This window comes from Pezoporus occidentalis, unplaced genomic scaffold, assembly GCF_034315485.1.
Source record: "Pezoporus occidentalis ecotype Australia unplaced genomic scaffold, CSIRO_AGI_Poc_V1 ctg6, whole genome shotgun sequence".
Lineage (NCBI taxonomy): Eukaryota > Metazoa > Chordata > Aves > Psittaciformes > Psittacidae > Pezoporus > Pezoporus occidentalis.
The window spans coordinates 1,569,248-1,595,933 of NW_026915943.1; the positions used below are offsets into that span (position 1 = coordinate 1,569,248).

General features: G+C 44.3%; 1 protein-coding gene across 1 annotated transcript in view; it reads right to left on the bottom strand.

Moving 5' to 3' along the window:
* GUCY2F (guanylate cyclase 2F, retinal) overlaps positions 1-24,448 on the bottom strand; it is a 44,948-nt gene extending 20,500 nt beyond the window's left edge. Inside the window, exons 1-13 of the mRNA XM_062639253.1 lie at positions 23,343-24,448; positions 20,974-21,275; positions 19,095-19,449; positions 13,554-13,638; positions 10,062-10,158; positions 9,155-9,289; positions 8,055-8,135; positions 6,731-6,907; positions 5,652-5,808; positions 4,146-4,295; positions 1,893-2,041; positions 528-691; positions 57-249 (exon numbers count right to left, since the gene is read on the bottom strand). Coding sequence (XP_062495237.1) covers positions 57-249; positions 528-691; positions 1,893-2,041; positions 4,146-4,295; positions 5,652-5,808; positions 6,731-6,907; positions 8,055-8,135; positions 9,155-9,289; positions 10,062-10,158; positions 13,554-13,638; positions 19,095-19,449; positions 20,974-21,275; positions 23,343-24,075 — 2,778 coding nt within the window. The 5' untranslated portion in view covers positions 24,076-24,448. The remainder of the gene's footprint in view (positions 1-56; positions 250-527; positions 692-1,892; positions 2,042-4,145; positions 4,296-5,651; positions 5,809-6,730; positions 6,908-8,054; positions 8,136-9,154; positions 9,290-10,061; positions 10,159-13,553; positions 13,639-19,094; positions 19,450-20,973; positions 21,276-23,342) is intronic.
* Between the last annotated feature and the right edge of the window lie 2,238 nt (positions 24,449-26,686).

Consider the following 26,686-nt stretch of genomic DNA (forward strand, 5'->3'; position numbering starts at 1 on the left):
GAAAAGAGACATAGAATAAACCTACAAGTATTTGACCCATAGAGTTTGATTCTCACCTTGTAAACATCGTGGTTTCCAAGAACTGCGTCAAACAGCGTGTAAAGATCATTCAGGAGGTCAACTACTTCGATGGGTTCACTGAGGGCTGAAATGGTTGTGAAGCCCACGATGTCACTGAAGTAGATGGTCACCTGGTCAAAATACTCTGGCTCTACAGTGCCACCAGTCTTGAGGGCTTCTGCCACTGATCTGTAATAGCACAGGCAAAGATGGCAGGGCACAAACCCCTTTGTAGTACATACTCAAGAGCTCAGACACTCTGCCCCGCAGTGCTTAAAAGGTTTGCCACTAAATAGAAGGTTCTATATGGCTGTAATAAGCATTGCTTGAAGTTTCTTACTTTGATTGGAAGGTGCTTGCCAAAACTGGAGGTCAGCTCTGCAATCCTGCTCACTTTTGGGGAGCAGTTCTGTCCAGTTTAGCTATGGGTTTGGCTTATTTTTACCATCTAAAGTACCAGTACTTACGGGGGGAGCATTTGTGACAAGAGTTTCTCTGTCTTCTGTTTTTCAATCTCTAGCTCTTCAGTCCGCTCCCTGATTAAATCTTCCAGGTTGCTTGAATACTGCTCAAGCATCCTGAGCATTGAGTCAATGATATTGGTCTTCTTCCCTTTGTTGATGGTTTTGAACTGGAAAATCAAACTGGAGAGTTATTTCTCCATCTCATTACACCATTGTAGCATAGTAAGTTTGGAAAGGAACAAAAAGTCAACACTTATTTTAAAGGGACAGTGCTAAAGAGTGGCAAGAGTTCAACAGTAAGGGTTGAAAGGTTGGATAGAGGGTAAATTAGCATCAATGGCTATGGAAGCTGCCCAGGAGCATGTTGCTCATACATGAACTTCCAGTGAGGGTGAGGTGAAACACTATAGTTGTTATGGAGTCCTACCATGCTGCAGATTTGCATCCTGATTTATGCAGTTACCAACCTTTAGGATAACTTGCAGCCATTTGCATTCAGAGGTGCAAATTGCAGGGCAGTAACAATGCTTAAAACCTGTTTATGTGTCACTGGTCTTAAATCCATCTTTGCACTGTGGCATGCACGTGTACTGCCACCTCCCATCTCCAATACTTCAATGAGATTTGCTCTCTCCTCTTGACCTGAAGATGAGCCTCTGGACCATTCAGATCATCTATGGCTTTAGAAGCTGCCATAGACTCAACAGTGGAGTCATATGGGTGTAAAATTATTCACAATTTCTTAGAACAAAAAGGTAAAAACCATTAATATCGGTTGACTTACTTTGGCCTTATAAGAACATAGGAACAGTACCACTGGATCAGACAAGGGGTTTATTTTGCCAGTCCATGAGATTGGCCAGTAACATATGTCTGGGAAAGCTGTTGAAACAGAGCTCAGGTATAATCATATTTCTGTGGGATAGGCTTCCAGTCTTCACCAATCTGCAGTTCAGAAACTTCATATGCCAAATGGCTATATCTTCGTGTTTAAAAGCCTTTGGTGAATTCTCCTTTTAAATTAATCACCTTTAAAATACTTTATTATATACCATATTGATCTGAAAGTGCTATCATAATTTACAGATCTCACATCTCCATCAGATCATCTGTGCAAGGTACACTGCAATTGTGAAGACACCATCTCATGTTCAGCCTACTTTGCAGCCCACATAGTGGTGCCATGGCAGCCCACGCTCAGGACAAGATGTAAACCAGACACCATGAACCGTAAAATAGCCCACTAGCAAAGGCCAAATGAGAGCTCTGGGACTTCTTCAGTCATTACTTAAGGGCTCACTTAAAGGAATAAAACAATTCCCTGCCAAGTGCACACAAAGGATTGAACCCGCTGCTCCTTCCACCGACCTTAAGAAATACCTCCTCAAAGGTTGGACGTCGTTCGGGGGCTTCACCCCAGCATTCCTTCATTACCTGGATGCACCTCATGGGGGCCAACTCAGGGGCTACATTTGGGCGGCACAAGGGAGGGGGCTTCTTCACTTTCTTGATGATTTCTGTGACAAAGAGAATGGGAAGCACATTGTGAGATGCAGGGTCTTGGTGGGGGCAAAGGACATGGATCTTTGCACCTATCCCTTGCTTGCTCCATCACTCATCACTCTTATTCCTCACCATCCAATGGCTGGTTCTGCTTTCCACTTCCAGGAGTGTCTTGGAGGATTTAAAAGACAAGAGATTCATCTGCCACCTTGTCCCCTGAGAACAATGGGGTATGAGCAATGAAGTGGCTGGATGGGGAAAGGATGTGTGACAGATGAATGTGTGACAGACAACACCGCAGGGCTGTGTTTAATGAAATTGCCTCTGACTCTCTCTATTAGGATCTGCAGTCCTCTGAGAGTGCAGAGGGATATGCCTAAACCCAGACATGAAGGATACCAGCCTGTGATGCTCCATTGTTAACTGGGAACAAGTATGTAGGAGGTTGATGGGAACAGAGACAGTGGAAAGTATTTTAAGGGGGAGAGTTTGGGTTCATAACAATGTCTGAGAAGTGGCTCCCTATCCAGAGGTAAAATAAAGACTAACAAGGAACTGGGCTTGGGCTTTTAGACCTTAAGAAGTCAGTCCTTGAATCTGCAGCTTTCAGATAAAACAGCATTACAGAGGTGTGAAGCTGCAGGTTTCACTGACAGCTGAAGGATGGAGGACTGTGATGCCTGAACCCAGGCGTGACTTCAGTTTAGGTATTTCTTAATAAGAATATCCTGGAGGAAAAGTGGGGTTTGTATGGTAGAACTACACCTTCCTGCTTAAAACAAAAACTCCAAGTGATTGTATTTGAAGGTTTCATTTTGCCTAGTGCAGAGCAGTCAAATGGAGTGAAAACCACCCTCTTTCTGGGAAGAGCCCTGAATTTCCACAGCTGTTACTGGGAGTACCCAAAGCCTTTCAGTGTTGACAGTTTACTTTAAAGCTCTTTGGCTCATCCCACCAGTCTCCACCAGATGAACTAAACAAAGCACCTGGCCCAGATATTTCCAAGGGGCAGCCAAGAGGAAATGCCTTCCCCAGTCAGTTTTAAAGTTCATGCCATGAGTGAGAGCTCCTTGAGGATTAGAGTGCAGTGAGTAGGAATTCATCATTTTATCAGGTCAACATGATGTTCAACACGGGCTGGAGGTTCCTCAGGGAGAATAGGTGGGGGGGACATCTGCTAATTACATCATAGGCTACATTAAAGGTGCAGCTCTGAGTTACAGAGTGGGTTAATAATCCTCATCATCAGTCATAATCATCATTGTCACCACATTGCTGCAGCTGCTTGGCCCCAGTTTTTCAGGCAGATACTGGATAGCCATAGCTCACCTACTGACTGTCCAGTTTAAGACATTGAGAATAGGCTTTCACTGAAATCAGCCCATTTTTGATTGTTATCACTCCTTCCCTGTTCAAGCACTTGTGATCTGACTGTGACCACAGTGTGTTTGCCTTTCCCATGTATGCACAACATGGTTTGAAGTAAGGAGATTGCATCGTGAGCAGTTCTTAAGGAGTTCACCTATTTGCTGTTCCTGATACAAGCCACCTTATATAGAAGTCAGTGATGTGTCACTTTGGATACATCAAGATACATCAAGAACCTCTTTAAATGGAGAAGTAATTAAAGAAACATGGATGGACAGATGGATAAAATAGGATGCTAATGAGGGGTCCAGCTCAAAACTCTCAACCTCTATGACATACAGAAAAGGGCTGAAGAATGGGAAGTCAAGGAGTTTCCAAGCTGTGGGAAGACAAGGATTTTCCAAGCTATAGGAAATTCGGACATCAGATTTCCCTCCACACTGTGATGAAAAGTCAAAGTTTGGACAGGGAACTGGTACTGCTGCAATAACCTCACTTCTGGCCAGATCTGAAGCATCTTAGGGGTACCCAGAGCCCAAACCCCATTGATAGCATTGATGAGTCAGTGTACCAGATCCACACATTTTGATGTTCATTATGGATATTTTGTCAAAACCAGCCTTTTGTCACTGAGAAAGGTTGTGAGATTGGGACATTATTTCCATTCTAATGTTTTACCCAAGGGGCTTGGCCAGCACTTTTATGAGTCTGTGTGTAAAGCTTTATAAATGTACTGAAATGGTGGCCTACCTTCAGCTGAGAGTTCTGACATGCAGTACGGTGGACCCCGAACAACCACTTCTTGTAGGATGATGGCAAAGCTGTAAATGTCCCCTTTGAACGTGCCCTTTCTGCGCATGTCTGGATCCCTCAGCAGCTCAGGAGCTGTCCAGAGCAACTCTAAAAGATGCAGGAGCATTAGGTTTCTTACATGCCAGCTCAGAGTATGGCAAATTAGGTGCTTAAATGAACACTTCATTTCAGTCATATGAGGAAAGGCTGGAACATACTTCATTATTTACTGGATCAAGTCCTCTATTTCTTGTGAGGTCTTAGAAATCCTAAACTTCCATCCTGATGAAACATTTGGATTTTCCAGATTTCACTCTATGTTCTAGAAATCTATTGATATACAATGATTTATATGCTATAACACCAGCCCTGAACTTCAACATAAAATATCTTCTCACCATTGCCAAAAGCTTCAACATGTTTTATTGCTTGAAAACATCACTCAGACAAAACTTTGGCACTGAAGCCTGGATTTCTTGCCTCTGTTGTTGCTCTTCCACAAAGCAACACTTCATAAAATATTTTCTGTAGTTCTTCTTAGATGGAAGTGGTTTCTGTAAAAGCAGTTTGTGGCAGTCTGAAGCACAATCAGTCTTTATAATCCCATGGTTCAAGTGGTGAAAGGCACAGTTGTAAAACATACCCAGCTTCATCAAGAAATATATCTCCTTCAGACTGGGATATTGTTACCCAGGTAACTGTGCATTGTGAGTAATGGGAATAAGAAACATTTCAGCTACTACAATATATATCACTTGTGTAAAGGAGGAGGAGAAAGTCTTCTGGCAACTGTCCTATCTGAGACACTGGAAATGTGTAGGAACCAAATCCTGAGACAGAGGGATTGGAACACTACATACTACTTGAAACCAGGTTTCAAGAATGAACTGGGATACCAGAGGAACCCCAAGGCAATGGCCAGGTGAAAGAAATCCTGTCCAATTCTCCAAACTTGGTGCTATGAAATGCTGTCTTAAGTGGTGGGAATGTCATTGAGCAGCCTTTGGCATTGGACCTATTTCAAAGAGACCTGTATCATCTTGTGTCTCAGACAGCTTAATTTTACAAAACATATCTCTTCGTATTTAGGTTAACCTAAAACTTCAAATATAGGGTTTGGGCTAGGGATGTAAAGCCAGTTCTACCAGTCACAGATATTCAGGTTTTATCAGATTTCAGGGGCACTTAAGTCCTTTTCCAAATCCAACAAGCTTAAGTTCTGTCACTGCTTGCAATAAAATCCTTTTTCCTTGCCATGACACTCTGCTATTCACTTCACCTTCAGGAAGTCTGAAAAAAGCTTTGCTTGTCCTTTCCTGTAACAATGCATTTTATACAGGTAACTAGATGTTGTGAGATTGAGCACATAAAATCCTTATTTGGCGACTGGCCTGCAATTGCATTAGGACGTGTTAAATCAATAGATGAATATATCTAAACCAAATATTTCATTATGGCACCTACCTTCTGGGGGTGGCTGAATATATGGGCATTTCTGTGCTTCTAAGAGCTCATTATAACCATAGTCAGTTATCTTCAACACAAAGCGGCCATCCACAACACAGTTACGAGACTTGAGACGTCCATGGGCAAAATCTCGATGATGCAAATACCTAATTCCCTATGAAACACAGAAAAGATCAAGGCTATTTCTTAAGAATTACATTATCCATCTGTCCATCAGCATTCAGAGACAGAAGACCAAATTGTCACCCTATACAGCATCAGAAACAGCATTGACTCTGTCAGATGCAGTCCTGATCAATGCAAGAAACTATGGGAAAAGTTCAGAAGTGGATTAGGAATGAGAATTAGGTTCACTGCACCTGAAGTAATACTGGAAAGGACTTCAGGAATAGTCAAATATCTCCATCTATAGCCCTAGGACTCATTGCACTTGAAAGTTGTACTTTGAGACAAGGTTAAGAGGGTGGGCACAAGTGGTACTCAATGGCTAGGTCAAGGGAAGCCATTAAGAGCCTGATGCCCTTACCCAGCTCCCTCAAGGAGGATAAGAAGGTTCATCATGGGCTGTAAGAACGATGCTGGCAGTCTACTGTCTGTAGGCCACCTGTCCCAGATTGAGAGTTCACCATTAGGGGGATAAAAACACATGGGAGATGTTTGAAAGTGTGTGAACACTCTTTTGAAGTGACCGTATGTGCAGCCATAATGTTGCAGAGGATGGATATGATTTGATTCTATGCTGGATGTATTTTTTATTTATGATAAGAAGGAGCCTTTGGTACTTATGAATTTGTCACCAATTTCTGTGTTCTAAGTGATCACTTCTAGCCTGATGTGTAATTTTAACCTCTTATCCTGCTGCTTGGATATAGCCCTATTATCCCAAATAGTGCTTTTCTCAGATGGTAACAAAAGAAGACCAAGAGGTCTCCATTAAAGACCCTGTATACCAGTACAATTACACTCACACTGGTTTTCCCTGCATTACTATAACAATCCCAAAGTCCTGGATAAAGTAGCTATGTCAATGTAAAAGTCACATGCAGGTCCTGCCTCAGCAGTAGCAATGGATTTACTTTGATTAGATCCATGACAAGAGAGGACTTGAACATCCAATCCAGCTTCATATCTTCATTCCTCAGCAAGTCCTCCAGGCTTCCTCGGGAGCAGTACTCTGTCACTATGGCAAAGATGCCACAGTCAGAGAAAAAGCCCAGGAACAGATTCACATTTTCATGGCGTAGATGTTTCATCTGAAACAAGACAGGGGATCACAGCAAGACCGAGTCAGACAGATGCCTTTTGTTCTTAATATCTAGTTCTTTATATCATTAGATGTCCTTATCATTGTACAACCAAACAGTTCTGCACAAACTGGAGAAGAAAATGTCTTTGGTACTTACTTTCAACTATCTTACATCTAAGCTTTCCTTTTCTTAGTCTATCCATTAAGACAAAGAAAGCAAGACATCAAAAGCAAACTGAAGAGAAATTTGTTTAAGACAAGCTGGATTGGATCTTCCACTAGGACAAAATGGCTTCAACTGGGGTAAACTGGGTTTAGCACATGGAGTCGTGCTCCAGCTTTGGTATGGTCTGGAAAGTAACACCACGCCTGGAGGATCCAAAGGCATCCATCAGTGTTGCCTTTGGAAACATGCCCTACTAAATCTAATATATTTATATACATAAAAATGCCACTACCATGTTAGCAGTAGCTGCCAACGACTAATGGCCTTGAATTTGGAAAATAAATATATTTGCTTGTCATTTAGTTGTAATAATAAAATTAAAGACTAAAAGTAAAACTTCTAAGAAACATCTTAGCTGGAGACATAAAAATCCCAGAGAAATGCACAACCATGCTCGTGCCACACGGGCAACTAAGAGCACATGAAAACAGCTACCAGTGCATCACCCTGCCCTGACACAGGCAGGGATGATTCCCTCCAAACTGCTCTGCTTTTGCAGACAAGCTCACTTAAAGGCCTCATTGTCCATTCAGCATTGCACCAGCTTTGACATGGGTAGATCCAGGGTGGGTGCTCTGCAAGCTGCTGCCTATGACACATGGGTCATTGGTAAGTCAAATGCAATCATGCGTGGTGTGTTCCACCAGATTTCACAGGGCAAGACTCACAGACAGCCATGATGTTTGATTCAGTGAATAAACAGGAGATAAAGAGAACAACAACATGCTGCAGTCACCAAAAGTCAAGTCCAAGGTTATGCTGGGCAGACCCATGGGCGATATGGTCTAGTGTGAGGCGTCCCTGCCCATAGCAGGAAGTAGGAACTGGATGAGCTGAAGGTCCTTTCTAACTCAAACCATTCTATGATTCTATGAGAAGTCCCCCAAGCAACCTTCCCTCCACACGCCCCATCATCCCCTGTTCCTACCTTCCTCAAGATGCTGGTGGAGCTTTGCCGCAGATGGTGAGCTGCTCCCCTCTCGAACTTTTTCAGCCATACCCAGTCTCCCTGTCCACAATACAATGGGTGAATGATAGAGGAAGTCTTTGAGCAGCAGCTAGTACTGGGACTTGGGTGTGAATTTCAGATCCTTCACTTTGAAAGTGGTTGGGGATTTTCAGTGCTCTTGGCAGTGGATGCTTTCTATACTGCACCCAAATAAGAATATCCACAGCAAACCCTCAAAAAAAATGGAGCAAGGCAGGACCTTCATCTGGATTAGAACTTCTTACCTGGAAGGTGCATTTGTATCTGATAAACAGTGATAAATTGATTAAAAGGTTGCCCAGAGAAGCTGTAGCTGCCCCATCCCTGGCAGTGTTCAAGGCCAGGTTGGACACAGGGGCTTGGAGCAAGCTGCTCCAGTGGAAGGTGTCCCTGTATGTGGCAGGGAGTTGGAACTGGATGAGCTTTAAGGTCCCTTCAAACCCAAACCAGCCTGTGGTCCTGTGATAAAGGAAAATAACTGTCTCCAGAGCTTCTCTCTGACATCAATGATCCAGTTTATTTTGCTCTTTTTCAGGAAAAATTGACAAGCCACTTTTTTCCAAAAGTTGCATTTTTAGGAAAGAACTGATGGATGGGGTGAGTTTTCTTGGCCATTGCCTCTGCTTAAACACTTTACAGTCTTATTGGCACAAAGGGGAATTTGCTACCTTTTATTCTGTGTGTTTGGATCCTTGCCTTCTAAGAAAGGTCCTTGCTGGAGATGTTACCACCTAAAGCTTGTTTTGTAAGAAAGATGCTTCACGCCCCCTTTAGGTGGTGATATCTCTAATAAGGACCAGACCTGGAAATGCTACAGATGGATGTTGAATACCATCACCCCACATGCCTCCAGGTATGAGGGTGAGGGTTGAAGTAGAGTCACCTTAAACGCTGCTTGAGGGTAACTCATTTTCACCCTTAAGGTCCATCAGCAGCATTCCCATGCTGGGACCTACAGTACTGCAGCCCAAGACTTCCCTCCCTTGAGCAGCTCAGTGGACAGTAGTGGTGGGAGAAGGCTGCCTGAGGTCCTTACCTACCTCATACAGAGCCACGTTGGAGGTTTCATAGGTGGCAGCTTCACTCTTCAAGGAGGAGGAGCGGGTTACGGATTTCAGGCTTCTGCCATCTGCTGCTATGCTGTTTGCTTCAGTCAGACTGTCCAAAGTCATCCTCTGAAGGCAAGAAAAGCAGGTGTAGGACAGTTACCACCTCTGGATGTAACCCTCTCCTCCAGCTCTGCCTCTGGCCATACATTCACCCATGCTAGCAGCCTCCTGAACTTCCCATCTCACCCCTCTCAATACCTCTACAGGTCAGCCCTATGAGGCTGAAACACTACAGCAGCACTTCAGGTGATGGAAATGCTGTGGACTGGGGGAAATAGCAGACAAGGCAGGTGTCACTCTGAATAAGGCACAGGGAAGTGTCTCCTTTGGCATAGGCAAGAAGCCTGAATCTGTGGCAGTGACCTAGGCAAAAGGATTGCTCCACAGAAGTCTGTATCATTGGCATGGTCCTCCTCTGTGCCAAGTAACACCCTCCCAGGAGATGCCCAGCTCTGGGCAGGAGCCAGCACAGGCCAGGAAGGGTTCCAGATAAGTAATTCAGATGCAGACACTATTTTAGAGGGCAAGGTGGTTTAGCTGTATGGACATGAGCTATGCTGCACCATCCAACCTCAAGAACAAAGAATAGGGGCTGGTTGGTAGAATAAAAGCAATCAAGGGAATTATTTTACATCATCGTAACAGCTTTGACATTGCATGTGCATCTAATCTGAGACTCAAAAGCACTCTGCATATAGGAAATCTTCTGATATACAGGGGAAAATGAGACATGGAGAAGTGAAGAACTTTACCAGAGCTTCTTGGGTATGAAAATACCAAACAGCAAACCTGGTTTTGAGGGTCCCACCAGGTTACTTACAGGAGTTGAAGGACTTACCTTCTTCTGTAGCTCAGGGTTGATGAAGACGAGGTCATCCAAGGTCAGTATGATCTTGTTAGGTCCCCTGAATAGCTGGCTGTTCAAGATACTCTGCCTGCAAGGTTTGGTAAGTCACAGTTAACATCTGTAGGTAGTGACCAGTTTACACCACCTCTAAGTCCCCCACATCTGCCTTCCCTCAGTATTAAGTGGCAGTGGGGATGGGCATGGGCGAAAGCAATAGGCAAATTATGATGCCCTGACTTGCACCAAATCCCTCTGAGTGAAGGGTTATCCAATTCACACACTACAAAAGCTATAATCTCAAAGGGTCAAATAGATGCCTTGAGTTAATCTGGTTACAAATATGAATCAGATGTGTAGGTAATGCTTACTTTGCTTTGCTCAGTTTTACTTTTCCTAACCCAAATTATTCTCCATTAGGGAAGAATAAGAAGTTTTATTAGAGCAGCCAATGTGCCTGGTGGCAAACAGCTCTCAGGCACACCAGCTTTTCTTAGGAACTGAAACCAAACCACAGGTAACTTATAAAAGCAGCCTGAACACAAGTTACCATCAAAATACGCTGGTTACATCTCTATATTGTAGCATGGTAAAGTAATGCACACAGCAAAATACCTCCTTGTAATGACTGCCAGCTCATAAAAAGGGAAAGCTACAGGGGATGAGCAGTCTGCTGTGCATAGTATAGTGCAATGTAGCCTGGGGGTCTTAGAAGCAGTATTGCTGAACCAGTGCTCTTTGTCTTGGTCAGGAGTAATTAGATCAAGAAGACTGTGCTGATTCAGACCTACTTCTTCCAGGACCTGAGCCAGATGGGATGGCTACCACGCACTGTGTAACACAGGACAAATGTGCTCCTGGCATCTCCACAGGATGCTGTGCCCATTTTCCAAGGGATGACTCTCTGATTCCTTGATAGACTATTAGATCTGCAGAATTGCCACAGGCAAGGAAGTTCAGTATAGCTATCAGACCAGCAAAGACACTACCTGTTGCTTGACTGCATCCTTCTACTTTCTCAGCTTCTCTTTAATTGGCAAGGCAGAAGAAACCACAAGAAATGGTGCGTTGTCAAGGACTGCATTCATGGCATGGTTTAAACAGACTGATGTCCACTTCATGCAAATCATTACTGAACATTCCAGAGTTCCTTTGTTAGTTTTTAGCTGGAATACATCTGACACTAACACCCAACACATGGCTATTCTAGGGACTCATGGAAGAGTCAGAATTCACACGCCATCATTCTGAACCCACTGTTTCAGTGGATGTCAAGGTTTAACACTGAACACAAAGCACGCTACATGTATTAGACAGTCAGAAACTCATCAGGCAGGAACAGAGAGAAGGCAAATGAAAGCTCCTCCATTGCTCTCCACGTCATTTTTTGTGTAAGGAACTTTGGTTACAGTATAGTACATCTGATCTGCACACACCTAAGATTTTTCCTGATGAAAAGGGTGCCTTTTGCTGGCTGCTCTAGAGGGAATCCAGTAAAATATCCATACATCACCACAATTCACTTTTCTAACCTATGTGTTACTCTGGGCATTTTATAAGAGCACAGACAGCTTTTTGGAGTCCAAGAGTCTTGGCCACATAATCACAGGCATCACTTGGGGCGATTTTGTTATCCTTTCTCTAACCACCTTGCCACCCATCTTATCTTCATGGAAAAACCTCATCACTTATGTACCTTTCACTTATCCACCTGAAAACCTTGCTTGGTCAATCACATCATCTCCCCCAAGCGTGGAGGAAAGCATCCCTCTGCCGAAAGCAAAGCACAGATTGCAGAGCAATTCATTTAAGGTCATGCAGCAGATCCCTGGCAGGTCTAAGACCAGAGCTCCCACATTTGAACTCAGACCATGCTGTGGTTTAAATTTAGTTCCAGACATGCCCTTCCCTCACATAAATCATTGTCTGAGTCATGCTAGACTTCTTTTCTTCCCTTGCAGACAGCCATACATCTTTATTCACTGCTGAGCCTTCCCAAGAACAGTCTGGTACTTGTGGAACAGCTTACAAGTAAAGTAGGCAGAAAGATTGTCTTCTATTTACTTAATTGTTGAGGCTGGTGGCCAAAGGAATAGAGCAGGGTTTTAAAGTGCAGATGGATGGAGCAACCTCCTCAGTGCCTGCAATTAAAAGATATCAGAAGCAGCTGTGTGTCATAAGGGAGAAAGCTGTTTGGGGTGTTGCTTGCTGGGTGGCCTGATATCATCTGTGTTAGGAAGGATGATTCAGAAGCGGAAGGAAAACACATTCTGGGAAGATCTGAGAGGCAAAGCTGTATGGGACAGTCCAGGAACTTTGTTCTGCTGAACTCAGTGCTGCTGAGTAAATATGCCTTCTAATTTCAGTCTAATTTCACTCTAATTTCAGTCGTGTACCACGTAGACATCAATAATGGGAGACAGATTACTCCAAAGGCTATTTTGGAGCAGATTACTTTAGGTTATGGCCATAGTGGCCTTGCTAAAGAGCAACCCATAGCTCCTGGACCAGCTAGGTCATGCTGGATTATGTCTACCTTGGGTATAGAGTCAGGACACAGATGTGACCTATGCAATAGTTTGAAACTGTCCCTTCCCAAGCTTCATTTGCTCCACAGATCCCATGCCCAGAATAATATAGATGCACTGTGGATGACCAGGGAGCTGGATTCCAGACCATAACAGGGAGTGAATCAGCTTGGTAATAAAGAGGTATCCTAATTAATTGCTCCAAACCCTCTCCAGAGATGTTCTCTTCCTCTTTAATACATGGAGAAAGTAAAGAGGGTCAGCCTAGGTGTTCCATGGAAAACAGGATTGTATTAGGGACAGAAATCCAAGCAAGAATGATCTGGGTAAGGAGAAGACATTTAACATGGCAGCCCACTCAGTTTCTACCCCAATGTTCTCAAAGCAGATTCCTGTCTTTGGTTTGTGTGGCGTACTTTGCACTTCCAAAGTGATAGCCACCTTCTTAATGCTTCAGAGCCATCGTCTAGCTAATCCTCCCAGCAACAGACTGCAATCCTCTTCCAAACCTGGGCTGGTTTAAGGGTACAGTGGCTGCTCCTGAGACTGCAGAACCAATTCCCACAGTGCTCAGGCCACTATCACTTAATAAAGTTGAATTGGGTTTGTGTTTGAAGCAGAGGAAGAGTGTGAGGATCCTTCCCTGGGGAGGAAGTAGCTGCAGAAACAATGTGTGATGAGCTGATCACAACCCTGTCCCCCTGTCCCGCTGGTGGGGAGGAGGTAGAGAGTTCAGGAGTGAAGTTGAGCCTAGAAAGAGCAAAGGGTGGGGAGAAGGTGTTCTACGATTTGGTTTTATTTCTCATTATCCTGATCTGATTTGATTGGTAATCAATTAAACTGACTTCCCCAATGACCACAACCAAGCCTGCTATGTGTTCACAAACTAAACTGCTGGCTAAAGCCTCCTGCAGAAACTAGAAGTGACACCAAACCAAAGAGGTCCTGCAGTTCTCACCTGATAAGAGAAGCCAGGCCCATAGCAAGAAGCACCAGGCCAAGTATCACCATTACTCCCAAAATGATGACTGTAGGCTCAATTCCTGTGCAAAAAGGGGAAAAGAAACAGTGAATTAGAAAATCCCTTTCACTGAGGCAATAATATCACACGTATATCAGTATCAGACCATTTGACTACAAAGTCAAATATTCAGCTGGGAGAATGATAGAAAACAGGTGTTTTGATGAGAAACTTCACGTGAGAAGGACATGGAGCTGTTGGAGCAAGTCCAGAGGAGGCCACGAGGATGATCAGGGGCTGGAGCAGCTCCTGTATGGAGACAGGCTGAGGAAGTTGGGGCTGTTGAGCCTGGAGAAGAGAAGCTGTGTGGAGACCTCAGAGCAGCTTCCAGTGTCTGAAGGGGGCTGCAAGGATGCTGGGGAGGGACTCTTCATTAGGGACTGCAGTGATAGGACAAGGGGTGATGGGTTCAAACTGAAACAGGGGAAGTTCAGGTTGGATATAAGGAAGAAGTTCTTTACTGTGAGGGTGCTGAGGCACTGGAATGGGTTGCCCAGGGAAGTTGTGAATGCTCCATCCCTGGCAGTGTTCAAGGCCAGGTTGGACAGATCCTTGGGTGAGATGGTTTAGTGTGAGGTGTCCCTGCCCATGTGAGGGGGGTTGGAACTGGATGATCCTAAGGTCCTTTCCCACCCAAACCATTCTGTGATCCTATGACTTCAAGTACTGTAATTCTGTGTCTCCAGGCACTCTTTACTATACCAGCCATGGAGCCCTGAATCAGTGGGAAAACAGCTTTTTCTTCAAGTAAATAAAGCCTGGACTCACAGGGAAGTACTTTGCTTTAGAGACAGCTTCTGCAAAGTTCATAACTCCTCAACATTTGACCTTCTTCTCTCCAGGAACTGAAAGGCTGAAAAATCTTTATTATGTGAGTCACCAGCCCATCTGGGGTTTTTCATTCCCTGCCACACTTTTCTAACGCTGGAAAGAGCAGAAAAGGAGGAGGAGAAGGTCGATGTTTTCCTCAATGGGCCCACCGACAGGGAGCACTGGAGATGAATAGTTTGCTCATGAGTGTATTTGTTAGAGAGCTAAGGAATGCCGACATGAGTGGATGAGTAAATTCCAGTGGGAATTCTTTCCTGTCTCTGCCTCTTCTGTCTTCGTATATTTCTACTTTGTCTGTATTCAGAGATCCTTAAACACAGGTGAGCATGGAGAAATTTGGGTTGATAAAAGGTTCATAACTCTGTGTCACACTTGTGCCTGAATCACACACCTTTTATCAAGCACTGAAACCTAGAGCTCCCCAGCAGAAAAACAGCATTTTTGAAAGTGTGTGTCCTTTTCAGGAAAAAAAGAGAGCATTTTAGCTGAAGTTTTTCTGCCTGCTTTGGACAAACTTTGAGCTTCAGCCCAGGGCCCCAGTCCCTGCCTGTTCTCACACATACACCGGCACAGGATGCCCAGAGAAGCTGTGGCTGCCCCATCCCTGGCAGTGCTCAAGGCCAGGTTGGACACAGGGGCTTGGAGCAAGCTGCTCTAGTGGAAGGTGTCCCTGCCTGTGGCAGGGGGTGGAACTGGATGAGCTTTAAGGTCCCTTCCAACACAGACCAGTCTGGGATTCTATGATACTAAGATTCAAGATAAGAAGTCACTGCTTTCATACTCCAGCCTGTATAGTCCTGTACACCTCCTTCTGAGAAGAAATCTGGCCATAGTAGGGTAGATACTTCATACCCATTTCTCAGCTTCCCAGGCAATGTGGATGTGTGTCCTGGGTTCAGCACTAGCAGGCATTTTTCTCCTTCTTAGTAGCTGGTGCAGCACTGTGTTATTGACTTTCGGCCTGGGAACAGCGCTGATAACACCGGTGTTTTCAGTTGCTGCTCAGTAATGTTTACTCTGACCAAGGACTTTGTGAGTCTCATGCTCTGCCAGGGAGGAGGGGAAGCCGGGAGGAAGCAGAGACAGGACACCTGACCCAAACTAGCCAAAGAGGTATTCCATACCACAGCACATCACGACCAGTGCATAAACTGGGGGCAGTTACCCAGCAGGGCTGGATCACTGCTCGGTCGGGCTGGGTATCGGTCGGCGGGTGGTGAGCTGCTGTATTCTCTTCCCTTGTTATTTCCCTTATCATTATTATTGGTGGTAGCAGCAGTGGTTTGTGTTATACCTTAGTTACTGCACTGTTCTTATCTCAACCCGTGGGAGCTTCTTTCGATTCTCCTCCCCATCCCTCCAGGAGCAGGGGGAGGAAGGGAGCTGGGTGAGCGAGCGGCTGCGTGGTTCCAGATTGCTGGCTGAGCTTAAACCACCACAGTGTGGAACAAGGATTCACTTCACCAAAGTGCAATGGAGACACAGCCAGTTCTCTCCAGGAATAGCTTTCACCTTGAATATAGGAATGAGCAACACCACACCAAGGTGGACTGGAAGACATGGTTTGTTCTTCATGCATGGAGAAAGTCAAGTGTTGCTGTCCCCAAAAGAGCAAGTGACAGCAACCCAATGTTCACCCCTAGGAGGCAAGGGAGCTGCCAAAGATGTGCCCCCCTCCAAAAGGACTGGTGTGAGTATGAAGCCAGAACACAACCCATAAAGGTCTTGCACAGTGTTAAATCCATGGACAAGGAGGGACTGGATCAGTTTAGGAGAGATTTGCAGGAAGCCTAGTGCCCTGGTGCTGTGATTGCCTGTTTCCTGCTAGGAAATCTGTTATTAAAGAGAGAATGAGCTTAGAATAGTCCAGTCACAGTGGCATACGTTGGTTTATTTGCTGGACCAAGAAGTAAATGCCTCCTGGACAAACCAGTGATGAAGTGCAGCGGTATGAAAATCCCATCTCACATCTCTGCATGGCCTTCTAACACTTTCATAGAGAATCTGTGGTAGGAATAATGTGGAGTTTGTTAATGCTCCCTGTTGTATTCCATCAGGGTTTTTTACTGGTCCTGTCTCCTGAGCTTCCTCAGGTAGCTCCCAGAGACCCTACTGTCTGAACAAATCTCCTTTGACAAAGAACCTGGGAGAAATTCTTCTGCTTATTCACACTGCATATGATAACCCACAAGAGTCTGGCCACACTTCAGAGGACTCTAAGGCAATGTGGTACTTGAAAGGCAGCGCAGAAACCCAAGGAATAGCAAATGGTGTCTCTCTGAGCACGTCCTTTGCTGAAGCAGGGGCACAGTTACACATCAGGGCATGAGGAAACACAGCTGGAAAATGTCCAAAGCCCATCCAATTTTATTCAGTCACACAGCATCTGATAAACTGAGATTGAGAGCTGGTTGGAGCACAGCATTCACTGGGATGAATGAGAGACAATAAAAGGACAAGAGGAGTAAATAAATAAACACCCTGATAAGCAAACCTGAAGGAATAGGAGAGAGTGAAGACAATACCAAAGACCACAGAGTTCATGTCAGTGGATGGGCTATTGCAGAGACCATGCAAAGCCTTGAGGAAGCTCCACAAGAACTTTATAACTAATCAGAAGGGAAAGGAAGCTTATGATGGGAAAGAGCATGTTTAGAGAATACTTTAGGGCACTTGTAGGATTGTGTTAAACTCATGAGGGGATGCTTTAAGTGAACTGTAGGAAGGGGACTTCCTCTAAATCTCCCATAAGAAGTATGTGAAAATTCATATGGGACTTTTAGAGGAAAAGATGAAAATGGGGAAAGGGGGGGATATAGGTAGGTTGGGGATGCTCAAGCATGAAATACTGGAGAGGATGTGGATGCTGGTCACACATACATTGTGCATTTTTGCAGCCAAACCATGCATCTGATCACGGCAGTCTGCCCTACCTTCTTCTTAACCCCTATGCCTATTTCTTGTTCTGTGTGAGCGTGCTTATTGCCTGTGTGTGATGCTTGTAGACTTCACATCAACCTAGCCAACAGGTAAGATAAGGAGTCCTGAAGCCTATGACGCATCAGAGAACACAAGACTGGAGACCAGCTCCTGCAGAGACCAAAGGGATTGAGAGCTGGCTATGGGGGAATTACAGGTTTGGACCATCTACCAATGGTATGTACATCTACACCTGTATGTGTGTAGGAGCTGGGGTTGTGAGATATGGAAGCAAGCTTGGAGCCTGATTAAGTGGTGCATAAGAACAGGATGATGCCATTTGTGTTGTCCATGTCTCGACAATGCTGGTTGTGGGTAGTGGTGGCTGTAAGCACATTGCTTTCCTGTATATGTTACTCTGTTGGGGACTGGCTCTGTGTGTGTGTGTCTGTAAGTGTACATGTACTGGAAACAACCTGCTCCTGATAGACGGGTCAGGAACCACAGCAGCCTGGCAGCTTCACATCCAGCCAGTCTCCAACCTTAGCTCCATACAAAAGGCAGACTGAGGCCTGGATTTAATTCTAGTCATAAAGTTCAGTCTCTGAAATATTAGTAATAATAATAAATTACCACTCCACTGAAAATGCCTCGAGCTTTACGCTTCTGTAAAAGTGTGACCATAAAATCTGATCTCTAAGAAGCAGTGATTTTTCCATAGACAGCAATGGGATGATAAATTGCTACTCCAGTCCTAGTTGTAGTGCAAAATTAGATATACGATAGCATCATATTTGTCTCTCCTATAGCTTGCCAGCTGCTGTGAGATCAGTGTATCTCCAATTTTCATGGAGCAACGCTGATTTAAACCAGTTATGGCTGAGCCAAGGGGAATGATTTTCACAGCTGCTGCATTAAATATTGTGTAGATGAGGTTAATTTTCTCTGTTTAAGTCATATCCTGGAGCAGTAGGAGTAAATGCTCAGCATTATATGTAAATATGTCAAGTGGAGGCTAAGTATCCTACTCTGAGATGCTGGGCTCCCTGTGGATTTTAAAACTGCACCATAGTTGCCTCAAATTAAAAACAATAAGTAAAACCAGTGCCCAGCCTTGCAAACATAGGAGGAAGCAGTTATCTCTGCCCTTAGGTCTTCAATTACCACCTCTGCTATCTACAAGTAACTCTAATTATTTTGAGTAATGATCATCATCTTTTCTTGATGAGGTGAGCTCTGATGATCCTTAAAGCTGCAGAGCTGACTGGGTAAAGAAGCTGGGGTTAAACCAGGAGAGATGGTGAGAGCATCTACTGCTGTGAAGCACTTAGGCTGTCTTCAAATCCTCTTAGTGCCCTGTCCCTCAGAAGGACATGGACGCAGTGCTGGGTGGAGCCTTTGGCATGTATTGATTGCTATCAACATATCCAGATGTTGGTTGTCAGACCTGGAAAACCCTTTCCAGCACACAACAGTGGCTACAACCTTGTAGAATCATAGCATATGGACCTAACAAGCAATACGAGAGTCTTGTGGAGCAACAGTGGGTTCTCTGCATAGAACTCCCATTACAAACAGCATGATGACTGGTCATCTTTATAGTCATTTATTGAGTTTAGATGTTTCTCTTTGGGGGGCTCTAATTTAAAGGGATAATAAGAGAAAAGATGAAAGAAATAAGCTGCATTGTCCCAATGCCGTTCAACCCTGCTTTTATGTCCAGCTTACCTCCAGTGCAGAGAACATCTGGATCAAACCAACAGCTGGAGTCTGGCTTGGGTAGAGTTTCTCTGGGGAAGTGGATGTCCCGACCTAAGGACATCACAGAGTCTGAAGACATATCCAGCAAGTGGGTTGGGAAGAGCTGGTTCCCATGACCATCTGTGTCCAGTATCACGTAGTTGCTCAGCCCTTTCCCACAGTGATCTGTCTCTACCTGGTGACTAAATCCAGGGAAACTCAAGTTTTTTGTGTGCTGAGCTATGTTAGCTCCTGAGACACTGGCTCCTTTCCTCCGAGCACTGTCAATAGCCATTGCCATGAAGTAAAAACCATCATAGATTGTCCCAAAAAGAGGAGAAACCTGGAAATACAGGAGAAATTGAGGTCAGGATGTTGACAGCCTCTGATTTGAAACTTGTGGCAAAATAACATCCCACTGGTTAAGCTGCAAACTCAGGAACTGAGACCTCTGAGCATTAACAGCTCACGGAGTAATGGGTTTGAAGAACCTTAGATTGAAGGTGGCTTGTGGGAGCTGTTGGGGTTGACCCTATCTATGTGTGACTTTGAATATCTGTCTTTTCTTATGGTTGCTTCCCAAAATAGATTTTCAAACTGTTTTTAAACCCATGTAAAATTGCTTTATGAAGGGAAGAACCAAGACTCTGAACCTGATGATCAGCTGGCATTTTAGCACAACCTGCCTCAAAGAACTATGTTAAAACATCTTCTACAGATAGAAGATCAAAGTCAGAGGCTCGCCTCGCTACCTAGGTAGGAAAAGTGTTATGCTCAAAGGACTGGTCCTCTTTGCCAGCACACTGTTTATTCCTAAAATGTAGAAATCACAAAGCAGATCCACGGCAAACTCATTCTCTGGGGTACCACAGCCTTTTCTCCTTATATTGCTCCTTTCCATGCTGGATTTGATTTTAGGAACCTATAACTTTCCCCTCCCCTAAAACACACTCATGGTTTCCTTTCTAGTCACATGGTCATTCACAGTTGGCAGACGAACATTGATTACAGCCATATACTCATGATATAATGAGGACTGCTGCTGGAAGCCATAGAATTTGACATCTGTGTTGGGATTCATTGATCAGATGTAGACACCTTTAATGAAGAACCATATACTCAATATAGTTAATCAGGGCTCTCATTAGAGTGAAGGAGAAGAAATGAATGTTTTCAAGGCATGATTCATCTCCTAAAGTAGACATCCATGCGGATCTCATAAATCATGCCTTAAAAATACTTGGAATTTTTAAAAGAGCATAATGAGATAAAGCTCAGATGAATCCTCCATCTTTTCCCAGATTTCCCAATTCTTTTAATGCCTATAAGGTAGCAACTGACTTGTTTTTTCATAGGATTCTAGTGACATCTTGATAATTGTGCTGACAAAGAATGACTTTGACAATAGTTTTAAGAAGAATGAGGCAGCAGCCATCCTAACCATTTCCCTCAAAAGCATCCAATATTCCTTTTGTCTGTTGCATCCTCCCAGATTCTCAGGCATGTGGACATCTTATTATGGCTCCTTACAAACTCTATGGTCTTTATCCACCTTAGGAGACACCTCTTCAACTTGGGCCTACAGCAGTTAGCATGTAGCAAACCAAATATAAGAGCAGCAGAGACAACCCCTTTCTCTTCAGTTCCCATCATAGTCCTGCAGTTGAACCAGCTGTGACAGAATGCCAGCTATCCAGAAATATTCTTCCAAATGAACTCAGTTCACATCCAAATTTCACCATATTCTTCCCAAAATAGAAGCATAGAGACTGGGTTATCTCTCTCCTGTACCTCCTCTATAACTATTGCTTGTCCCATGTCTCCTGTTGTCAGGTTCCAGAATAAAACAGAGAGAAAGAATATTTACCTGGGTGGCTTCCAAATCCCTGTTTATTTCACCGCTGATTTTGGCTTGCCTGAATGCATCATAGAAAGTCCTTTCTCCAGACTCCAGTGTGATAGTCAACACAGCATCGTATGCTTCCTGGAGCTTCTTGTCATTATCAAAGACACTGAATGAGTTGTTTTGGTAAGGAAGACTGTACAGCAAAGTGTCGTATGGAACAAAGACGTATCTTCCATCTGCTAGTCCCATTTCCAGAGCTTTTGTGAGTAGGGTGGCCTGTTCCTCCCCTCCAATGAGCACAGAATGCATGCACAGGATTATAACTGAAACACAAGGATCACAGACAGTGTTGTTAATCCTTTTGGGGTTTTCAATGCAAAATAGCTCCATACCTCCCCAGTAGAAGAGATGTCTGAATTGCTTATCAGGTCAGATTCTAGTGGTCCTATACCAGTGTTATGTGATGAGGAAGCTGGGGGCTACACCAATTTTGTTCAACCTCTGGAGGACTGCAGTATCTAGCAAGGGAGGCTGTGAGCATCACCCATTCCTGGGGCCATACATAAGGAGAAAGGAAGAGAGATTTTGACAAAGGTGAGGCACAGGCTAACATAGAATGAATCATAGAATCATAGAATGGTTTGGGTTGGAAAGGACCTTATAATCACCTAGTTCCTACCCTGTGCCATGGGCAGGGGTGCCTCACATGATGGGTAGTTGTGGTCGTTGTTGTCATGGACTGAGAGATGTGAGCTTCCCCTTTGTGTGCCCTGAGCTGACAGACACCACACGCTTGTGAGTGCACAAGCTCCACTCATTCACCCTGTCACCACGTGTACATAACACAGGACACTGTGTTGTGTTTCAACATCTGGTCCATGCTTGGCTGTCCCAGAGTCTGCCTTTGCCTCCAAAATGCCATGGAGCCAATGTCTCCATGTCTGGTGAGGAGACAACGGGTGACTACAAAGAAGATGGAGACTCCCATTTAATAAGGAGTCCCATGGTAAAGATGAGGGGTGATGGGCACAAGTTACTCCTGGGGAGATTCCCACTGGGCACAAGAGGAAATTTTTCCCAAAGAGGACAATCAGCCCCTGGAATAATCTCCCCATGGAAGTGGTGACTCCCCAGCATTGGACACTGTTAAGACTGGGCTGGACAGAGTGTTGGACCAGATGATCCTTGAGATCCTTTCCAACCTGGTGTTCTATGATTCTGTGATCTGAAATACAGGTCTATCTATTTAACAGGCTTTCCAGCCTGCTCACTGGCCTTTCATGAAAGGAATCAGTCCTGATCTTTCATCCAAGACAGCATTTCAAAACTCAGTCAGTGAAAGGAGCAAAGTAGGGCAATGATGGGAAGCAAAGTCGCAAAAGAGACCTGCCTGCTACTAAACCAGGAGGGAGAGGATCTCTAGAGTAGCTGTGGTCTCTCCTTAGGAGAAAAACAATCCTTGGCAAAGCAGAAGCTGAAGTAAACAGGGATGTTTTTCAAGTTGCTGAATTACAGGTACTTCTAGACAGTGATTCACCCCATGCTATAGCAGAGAGCTTAAGATGGTCAGATGAATCATGTCTGATGAGGGACTGGTTCTCTCCATTGATTATGAAAGGAGTTTATCATCTCTAATTCACATGGAAAATGTAATGGTGATGAACCCACCCAAGATGGATCTGGTCTCAAACACTGATTTGAGCACTGATACAACTCCGAGTTAGATAGCACCTTGCTACCCTTGTTTGTCATTGACATGAAATTCATAAAGTCTTGGCTAAAATGCATCCTCATCTAGATTCACAGTGCTGCAGAGGTGCACAACCAGGATCAGAGCTCCATCACAGACTCCCTAACAAGGCTCTGACCCAGAAAAACTTGTTTTCTCCCCTACATTTTCTCAACAGAAAATCATTCTTTACTATTTGAGGTACATCAGCAAGGGCCCTTCCACTGCTTTAGTTTGTGCTGTATAGCAGTGGATTTCACTTCTGATACATCCCCTGAACACAGATAACAAGAACACAGCATCAAAGATTGAAATTTTTGATAATCCATAATCCAAAAAGCATAAATATAAAACCTTTCCCTAAATCCCTCTTTACACTCAATAGGGTCAAGAGCAGACACTCATCTACTAAAAACTATTTTTCCAAGCTGAACCCAGTCTTTCATGTTGTAGAAGACTACTTAGCCCTATGTCCATCACACACAAAATGCCCAGCATTCTTTTACTTGAAGCCCTGGCTCTGTTAAGGTCAGAGATAAAGTTCTTGCTTGACTTAAATGACTTCAAAACTTCATTCTCTAAGTTCTGCCCGTTGGATAACAATGCAGTCCTACCCCGGATAAAAGAAAATGAAGAAAGGAAGGAGACTCAAAACACTTACTTTTAATGTTGCCAACTTCTTTAACCTTGTTCCAAGTGTCTTCAATGCCTTTTTCTCCTTTATGCATGGGTATGACAATGCCTACAGGAAGACCCTGGTTCCTGAGTGCACTCGCTAGCTTGTTGGCTGTGTCCATCCAAATATCCTCGTTGGAAGCAATGATGCCAACATGAGCCCAGCTAAAATGTTTCATTACTGTAAACAAAACTCGGGTTGGAGAGGGCAGGGTCCTTGCAAATGTGGGGTGTTGGGTGGTGGAATCCAGTTTATAATTGATGCACGTCCATGAGAAGATGGCTTTATTCCAGTTTTCCCCTAAGAGTGTGGCCACCTCACAGAAGCCAGGGTTCAGAGGGCCTACGAAAGCGGAGGAAAGCTTTCCAAAGTCAATGAATTTAACCAGAGCTCTTGATGTCTCACATTCTTCTTCCAGGACCACATAATCCAGCCTGTGGCCAAGATCTAGTGAAGGATTTTTGGTTATTCGTTCCACTGCTAACCTGGCAGCCACGTGGGGCAAGGCTTTGGAAAAGAAGGGGTCACAGCTCCAGGGTCCAAGCAGTCCAATTTTAAAGACAGAACAACGTGCTGGAGAGCAAAGCAGGGTTATTCCCAACAGCAGCTGCCAGAGAGCCTGGGAAAATGTCTTGGATGAATTGCCAGTGTTGAACTTATGCAATCTAATGTGCCTTGACCAGAGCAAGCTGTTAGGACACAGTGGGAGCAATGACATTGTTTTACAGGTGGGTAGAGCTGCACTGAGTTCTTCGGGAAGCCAGGCAGTGCATTACCAGCAGCTGGAAGAAAAGTAGATTACATTTGCCTTCCGGCATACGTATTTGTCCAGTGCATGTACAGAGAGCTGAGTCAGCCCAAATTACACAACAGTTCTCAAGGTGCACGTCCATGTGCCAAAACCCTCCATAGACATGTGGACAAGGACTACGTAGACAAGTGTCCATCCAGTGTCAGTTAAACATAGCATAGCCCTTAAATACACACTTATGTAGACTTCTTAAAGTGCTTTGCAATACATTCTGAAACCAGGCAGTGAAGAGTGAATCTGCTTTGATTGCAACAGTAAACACAACCTATGGATGCACTATGGCTTTCCTTCTTTGGAAGGATAATTCCCAAATCACACAGGAAAAGAATGCATAGAAGAAAATAAATAGGTGGAATGCTCCAAGTCAGCATCTTTTGCCAATCCAAAATCCTCAGTGACTTTAGAACATGAATCAGAGCCCATACAGACATAAATACACACATCCATATAGACCCATACATACATATACTTAAAGATACATGGAATCACAGAATGGTTTGGGTTGGAAGGGTTCTTAAAACTCATCCAGTTCCAACCCCCTGCTGCAGGCAGGGACACCTTCCACTAGACCAGATTGCTCAAAGCCTCATCCATCCTGAATCCTCCTATTCCGTCATACTTGGAGTAAATCTGTGTACATGCATATGATTTTAAAACTGTTTGAAAAGGTTTTCTGGGGACAATTCTTAGCAAAGTCTCTTAAACCTGGCAAAATGAAAGGTGAATAAACAGGCAATCACAGAACGAGGGGAAAGGAGGATTATGATTTGCATTTAGATGAAGAAATGTTAAATAACCATTACAGTAAAAGCTTTGTGTTAAGATAACCTTGGTTAAAGACTCGGAGCCATAGGGTTTTGGGGGAATAACAACATCACCCTTTACAGCCAGGCAAACAATTGCAAACCCACAACAGCCTCCTGCCATCTGCAGTGTCACCCTGTGGCTTAGGAAAGCTGCTGATCAAAGCAGGTTTGTGCTCCAAGATTAGCAGACCCTTTACACCAGCTTACCTGTCCATCACTGGAGAAGCATTTTGTCCTGGATCCTCAGCCACCGAGACACGCAACACCAGGCACCGCAATGCAATGTGTGCTGTAAATGCATACACACAGGTCCTCTATCCTGATGGAGAGAGGCCTCCAGAAGGGGCAACCCACCCGTGGAGCAGCTTCTCACCAGTGGCAGTGGCTGTCCTCTGACGTGGGTCCCACCTCAAGGATAGGCGATGCATGGTCAGAGTCCCCTGCAAGTGCTCTTGGGTGCCCACCTCCTTCAACTTCTTGCTTGCATGGGCCACTCCAACTGAGTGGGTGCTCTGGGACCCTCCATGCCGTGTCAAAAGCTTCCTATGTCCCTTTTGGCCAGGGCCATCCTTCTCCTTCAGGGTTTCATGACTTCAGGAACATCCTCCCAAGCCCTTAGTTCCTCAATGAAGGTCTTGCAGAGCTCCAGGCTGCTTCACTCTCAACTGTCTCAGTGCAGAGATGTACTCACATCTAACAAAGTAATTGTAGGGATGGCATCTTAAAGCTCTGCCCTTGGATTAGTGGGATTTAGCTCCTGGGATCTGCCCCTGCAGAACAGCTCCTTAAGTCTCTCTGCACCACAGAAGGGATAGCTCCTTTTCAGCCCTCTAAGCAGCAGAGACAAGAGCTATTTTAGGTTTGGGGTAAGCAGAATACTTGATTTTGGGCTTTATCATCCTGCTGATGTGTTACATTCCCCTTTTCCCTGTTTCTTCCTTGTACTCACCATGACACACACACAGCTTTACACACTTCTTTCTCATTCCCTGGGTCTTCTAGATATCTCTCTATGGCTGAGTCACCCAATAACCCTCTCCATACTCCCAGACACTTTCTTTGCCCAGTGGACCAGGCAATACAACTCATGTGGAAAGACCTTGCATGTCTCAATGCCTGTCTTAGCTAGGAAGCCCCTTGAAATAATTTAGCTGAGGCCACAGAAACGCTTGTGGCCTAGAGGGAACCATTTGTAATTCAGCCTTTTTAGCAGTATTAACTTCAAATACATCATATAAATTATACACATCTCATTGGTGTGTGTATGTTCAGGAGCAGTTCTTCATGACTAATGATTGAGGGAAGCCACAAAGACTTTCAGATTCAGTGGAGAAAGCAGCTCTCGTCATTCATCACATTAATTTCCTCCCATTCATTCATTTCCTTGCACAGCCCAGATCCAGGATGGTTCCTGGACACGTGATTCATTGAAGACTGGTACAGCTCAAGATAGCTATCAGGAATTACCAAATAGCTTCGCATTTGGAAAGTGACTCAAAGGCACGCTAACGTCAAGCTTAGAGCATTGCTTTGCATGCTATGAGTGCATTAGGTTTTGACACTGGGTTTTAATCAAACCATGGCATTCAGTGAAGTTTTTGGAGTCTGTTTTTGCTTAATTGCACTTAAAAGTTTGGTTTATCCATATACAAATACACCCACATTTCTATCTGTATATCATATACTCACTGCTACCTCATTTCTCTTGGTAT